At 30.9% G+C, this 6,544-nt stretch overlaps 1 protein-coding gene across 1 annotated transcript; it reads right to left on the reverse strand.

Annotated features, from left to right (window-relative positions):
• Positions 3,612 to 6,216, reverse strand: LOC109362982 (dnaJ homolog subfamily B member 1-like). The gene is made up of 3 exons (XM_019609105.1): positions 5,914 to 6,216; positions 5,287 to 5,711; positions 3,612 to 4,267 (listed from the first exon to the last, which is right to left on the reverse strand). Exons 1-3 carry the CDS (start codon positions 6,076 to 6,078, stop codon positions 3,826 to 3,828), a joined length of 1,032 nt encoding a protein of 343 aa, XP_019464650.1. The 5' UTR covers positions 6,079 to 6,216; the 3' UTR covers positions 3,612 to 3,825.

Raw genomic sequence — 6,544 nt, forward strand, 5'->3', positions numbered from 1 at the left:
AAATCCAAACATAACTTATTATTAAATCTATCTTCTATAATATCCAAAATTTTCATAACTATAGTCAATTACATTATAGGGAAATCACAAGTAGATGAGAAAATTCTCAACTATAATAATATTGTGCCTAGACATTATGATATGGACATCGAATTATTGCGTTATATTTCACAATATTTCTTCGTCCCATCCTTTTCATGATATATTTATAATTTTTTGCGTTCTAAACATTTGATTATAATTTTTTTGTTTCTATTTATTACTATTGTTCATAAATTTCTATTGTTATCTTTAAAATAATAATAGATAAATAAAATAAATAATATTCTAATGAAAAACTATATCCTAGAATTAAAAGAAATAATAAATTAATTACATTAACAAATAATGAGAAGTAATATAACAAAAAATTACTTTAGTTATGTGTATATATAAAGAATGTGCAACATAACTTATAATATTTATTAGTCAATCAAATATATAAACTATAGAGTGGTTAATATTGTGTTAATACATAATTTTCCCATCTTAACTCATTATTTTCATTTGAAAACATTTTTTTTATCAATGCTTTAGTTCTCAATGATAAGAAATTAAAATAAATATTACTTTAATTATCATTTTTGAATTAAAACAATTATTAATTTAAATTATCATTGTTCCAATCTAAAGATTTTATTTATTGTTCTATACTTTTCTTTTTTCATGATTGATTAAACTTTCAAATGACACTCATACATTTTAATAAGATTGATATTTACGTGCTTCTAAATATGTGTCAAAATCACTATGTCTCATGCAAATGTATGGATAACACCCTCTTAACCATGTAAATGTACGAGTAACATGTGCATTCTAAATTATATGAATAAACAGGTAACATATGTGTTCTTAACCATGCAAATACGTAAATAACATGTATGTTATTAACTATGTGAATGCACATGTTATGTGTTCATAACCATATGAATATACGGATAACATGTGTGTTCTTAACCATACAAATGTATAAATAATATGTGTATTTTTTACCATGCGAATGCTCAAGTAACATATATGATTGTGTGGCAAAAAATAACACCCCATATAAATACACATGTAAATACCCGAGTAACTTACTAATAAACTATAAAATGAAGGCGATCACTTTTTCCAATCTAAATTTCAAAATACCTTAACAATAACGTAACTGTATTATTTGGCACAGCTTTATGGTATTTAACGTAATATACCGCTAATATATAATCTGAGAATTCAAAAATTATGATTACACATAACTTGTAAATGTATCCACTGCTTGAGGTTTGCAAGGAATCATGAAAAGAGAATAATATCTATACACTTTCAATTTAAAATTTTATACACAAATACTATACCATACACTATTTATTTGGATTATTTTTTAAAGAGTAAATGATAAATAAATATAAATGATGGACAATACAATGACTATGTATAAAAGTAATACATACATTGTCGATATATATATATTTTTCTCTTCATGAATAAGTATAATATTTATGTACTGTCAGTATAAAGATTTATTCTGCTTGAAAATTATTTTATTTCCATAATATTTAAGGGTGCGGAAAAAGTGAAACTTGGAAAATTATTTAATTTTCTTTTCTACTCACAAATAAACCATAGTATTAAAATTAGTTCAACATTGTCCTGGTTATGGGGGAGATGGGAGTAGAGAAGTCAATGTTATATTAAATGAGCTTAACTACTTTATTCCAAGACACATGTTGAAAACGCTTATTTCTAACCTTCCTATGTTTATATTTTAGAGTTTTGTTATCTGGGAAGTATAGTTTAGACACTTTTTCCACTTACAGAAAGTTGAGTTAAAGAAATACATTTTAGCCGCTTATCAAAATGGACCAATATCTCCCATTTCCAGTATCTAACAGAGATATTATATTCACCAGTAGTAAAAAAAAAAAGTATTAGTCAAGTAAAATGGCCCTACTAGATCTTTAGATTGACTAAAAAATCAAATATTCGATTCATAAAAATGATACTTATTAAAAAGAACAATTATACACTAAAGGATTAGGTAGTTATTAAAAAAAGTGAAGATACCCTTCGGATGTTCCCACAAAAAAACCCATTCCCAAGATGATATATTAAATGTTTAAAAGTCAATGTTTTTAAAAATTTTAAAGACTGACTTTACTCTTTTGGTTTCTTAACCATCACCCGAAGGGCAGTGGAAAGCAAAATCATATTGTTTATAGGTGAGACATAAACTGGGTCCTTAGCCTGAGAATTAGATACTAAAAAAGTATGTATGCATTAAAAAACTAAACATATAATACATAATAATAATAATAATAATAATATGTATACAGTGATATACCATTCATATTTTAACATCATTCACTCTAAAATAAAATTAATATAAATGAATAGTAGATAATACAGTGACTACATATAAATCTTTAGGCATAAATTCATAATATATTAAGAGATGAGGAACTTAGATTCCCAATACCTTATTACCACTTTTAATTGTTTGTCCTCCCCATATATCATCAACACTTCGGAATTAGGTTAAGAGAACTCTTATATGTGACATGGAGTCATGGACTGCCGGATAAGGTATAGTTAGGGTGGAAGGTTTAATGAATTGAGTGATAAGGAGCTTGATAGGTTCGAGTTTTACCCATTAAAAACACTAACATTTGTCTATAGAAAACACGAACTGAGATTAAGGTAACCCTTATTTATAACATGGAAAGATTTACTCTTATCGAAATGAAAATTTTCAATTACCAAAAAAAGGGTCCAGACTCTAGAGTAAAGTGGAGATGATGTCAGTTAGAAATGTAAAGGCAATCTTATGCAATGTGCATTTAATTTTCAAGAATATGACAGAAGCCAATCAAGATGTGAAAATAGCAAATCTACTTGGTTGATGATTCCACATTACAAGATGGGAAAAGAGCAACCTAGTTGCTTCATGATCCTAAATTACTAATACATGCAGATGGTTAGAAGTCAATAGTTGTAACAACCAAAAGATGGTAATCCATATGAGTAATAAATGACTCAGAAACTAAAGAAAAATAGGAAAGTTTCTACAGTTCAAAGGGAAACAAGGACATAACTGCAAAATGTTAAAAAACTTCTTTCTATCTCTTTTTAATGAAAGAAGATAAAATCTTGAATCTCTTAAAGTCACCAACAGTCTATCTACCAAACTTGTGTAAACTCATTATTAAGTCATTAAGTGTGCTAGGTGTCTCACATCATCTACCTCAATCTCTTGGGTGTGGTTTACATACCTATTATCTACTCGATGATTTTCAATTCGAATCTAAACATGGTATTAGATGTCAGAACTCAACTTCTCCTGATTCTCCATCATGTGCTTTCTAAAGCTCTTTGTCTAGTCCTGGTAATGTGCATGTGAATATTTGAAAATTGAAATGCTAAACAAAGATATGTTTGGATCCAATTCCATGATACGGAAATTGAGTTCCACATCATGCATATGGGATTCTAGTATGTTGTTTTGTATGATTTTGGACTCTCCATCCATAAGGGCTTGTATGGTGTGATTTTCCACAGTTTGTATTTGACAACTAGCAACTCAAAAAAATAAGTGAAAAGGGCAAAACTAAGGCCTTAAACTGCAAAGGATAAGTGGTTAAGACAATTTTTTGACTAAAAAAGCCAAAAAAAATTAAATAGAACATCAAACAACAATTTAAAACACAGTACACATACAAGAATTTCCATTTGAAATTCGATAACCGAGAATAAAATAAATGGAATCTTAAATGGTTTGGTAAATGATTAGGAGTGGTACCACAATGTTCACGGAGACGTCAACAATCGCTTAATGCCAATTTTATGCTCTGATGTAAGCCTAGAGGGGAATTTGATATTGAACTTGACTCTCAAGTTACCCCTTTTGGAAGGTTCTTTGGGAATGGGCATGCCCTCTCCTTTGATAACTTCTTCATAAGAAGGACTAATGATGGAGTTGATGGCGACGGTAAGATTCCGCCCGTCAAGGGTTGTCAGCTGTATTGTGTAACCTGTCAAAGCTTCTACAAGAGATATTTTCTGGGTGACAACAAGATCATTGCCATCTCTCTTGAAGACACTATGAGGCTTCTCATCGATAATAAAAACGAGATCTGCAGGTATAATTCCTCTCTGTTCATTTCCCTTCTCTGGAAAAGTTATTTTTGTTCCTTTCTTCCAACCTGGCTTAACCTCAATTGTTAGAATTTCCTCCACTGTAGTGGACCTCCTATACAATAAGAAAACATATATTAGATCAAATAGTCAATAGTAACAAATAATATGAATGTAGTTCTTTGGCAACTACGTTTACTATTTTAACTTGTTGTTACTACTAAATATACCTTGTGCGAAAGAATAAAACAAGACAAGAGAAATACATAAAACATGGTCCTTGGAGGTGCCACGTCGAATGAGTTTGGTTCCTTGTCTACTATGGAAGGAAGTTAGTTACATATAAAATAGTTAACCACTTAGTTTCCAATAAAATAATTTAAGAATTACCAACTTTTGGGTTTGCACCTTAACTGAGCCAATTATTTCCCAGCACATTGACAAGTAAAAGACCTGAAGTAAACACCCTTCTAGTTTCCAACAAATAGTCAATGAAATGAAAGGTAAATTTCAGGAGGTGAGATCCAATTATGACGAACATTCATTGGTTGATGAACATTATTTGTTTAAAACATTTGGAAATCATGTCTTTACGTACACACATATTAATCATAACTTAGACCACAACAAAATGCGACGAAGGCATAAAATATAATATTTGCACATTGCCAATAACTGCACGTGCACACACATACTAAAATCTTTTTCACTTAAAATGTGGAACCTATTGCCATTGCCAATAACTCCAAATTGACTCTTATACAAAGATATCTCTACCAAGTGAATAACCACAACTTTTAATCTACTGATCTCACTCCCAAAATACACATAGTAGTAATCATCACAATTCACAGCTAACTAGTTCAAAATTTCAAAAGAACGTTGTACACTGTAAATGTGCAATTTTTCATTTTAGTAATGTCTTTGATGACAGTATGAAAGTATAAAGATGCATATAATGCATACCAAAATGATCCTAACAAGTGATCCTCAAATAACAACACATCGACATAAAGCTGACTTGGAATTTAGTAACTTAAATCCATCCAGCAAATACTGAACATACCTTCACAAAATTTCTTAACGAAAGTAAAAAGACAAAAGATGCTAAATAAGTTAAAGTCAATAGCTCACCCACTAGAATCAGTAACATCCCTGGAAATCTTCATTTTTTTGGTGGTTCCTTTGTACAAATCCTCCAAATTGCAATGCAAAGTTTTCTCTATGGGTGCACTTTTCCTTGGCGCATGCACATTGCCAGAGCCTTCACCAGCTCCACTCCTAAACGACGAGAAAAGGTCATCGCTAAACATACCCCTTGGAAAGCCAGATGCACCAGCCCGACCACCCATATCTCCAATTCCACCAAATGGACTCGTAAACCCAAAGAACTCTGAGAATATATCATCTGCATTTCTGGGGTTAAACCGGTACATCGTCGGCCCACCACCATCACTTCCACCGGAAAATCCACCAGCACTTTGGGGTGGCACCTGCCCCTTCAATCCTTCCTCGCCAAACTGATCATACACTTGTCTCTTTTGTGGATCACTCAATACCTATTCACAAATCAATTTACAAGGAAACCCACAATTCCAATGATTCAGATCACACAAAAAATAAAAAATTCAATATCCCATAACTTCAAATCATAAGAAAAAAACAGGAAACTTTTAATAAATCCCACATTGTTAAAAAAAACACAACCCAATTCATATTACATTATATTAAGAAATAAACTTCTGTAAAATTAAAACATACATCATAAGCTTCTGAGATTTGCTTGAAATTGGCTTCAGCATCTTTCTTATTGTTAGGGTTCTTATCAGGGTGCCACTTCATGGCAAGTTTGCGATATGCTTTCTTGAGATCATCATCTTTAGCACTTCGATCTACATTAAGAATTTTATAGTAATCAATACCCATTGGCTTTCTCTTTCTATCTGAGTTTCCAAAATTTGTGACCGGAGTAATGTTGGTATTGTCACCGGTGGAAATAAGAGAAGAAACTCATCCACATAGACAGAAAACACATCTGGGCTATTCAACAAAACATTATCGTACTTGTACTTCACAACTAGGATGTTAAATCTAGGCCCAATTTTCAAATGTCTTGCTTCTTTTATGGACCAAAAATATACTAGGTGCCTAGGTGGGTTTTGTTAACTAATTTGTTTCCAAAAAAAATAGTAGATGTGTTTTTATTTGTAACACAAAAGTAGTATACTAGTCTAACAACAAAACATTAAAGACTAGTGTTCTTAAAATCATACCGATTATCAAATCGGTCAGCATACTGATATAATGGTACAGTGGTTCAACTGGTTCAGTAATTAAACTGTATGCTGGTTAAACCAGACATACCTACTTATATTTATATATATAAACCTAT

This window comes from Lupinus angustifolius, chromosome LG12, assembly GCF_001865875.1.
Source record: "Lupinus angustifolius cultivar Tanjil chromosome LG12, LupAngTanjil_v1.0, whole genome shotgun sequence".
Taxonomy (NCBI): Eukaryota; Viridiplantae; Streptophyta; class Magnoliopsida; order Fabales; family Fabaceae; genus Lupinus; species Lupinus angustifolius.

Bases quoted from the DNA above. Each gene is read 5' to 3' on its own strand.
- LOC109362982 (XM_019609105.1), bottom strand. From the start codon at position 6,078: ATGGGTATTGATTACTATAAAATTCTTAATGTAGATCGAAGTGCTAAA. The intron at 5,712-5,913 runs GTATGTTTTAAT...ATTTGTGAATAG, and splicing joins AAATCTCAGAAGCTTATGAT to GTATTGAGTGATCCACAAAA. The intron at 4,268-5,286 runs GTGAGCTATTGA...CTTATTGTATAG, and splicing joins GATGTTACTGATTCTAGTGG to GAGGTCCACTACAGTGGAGG.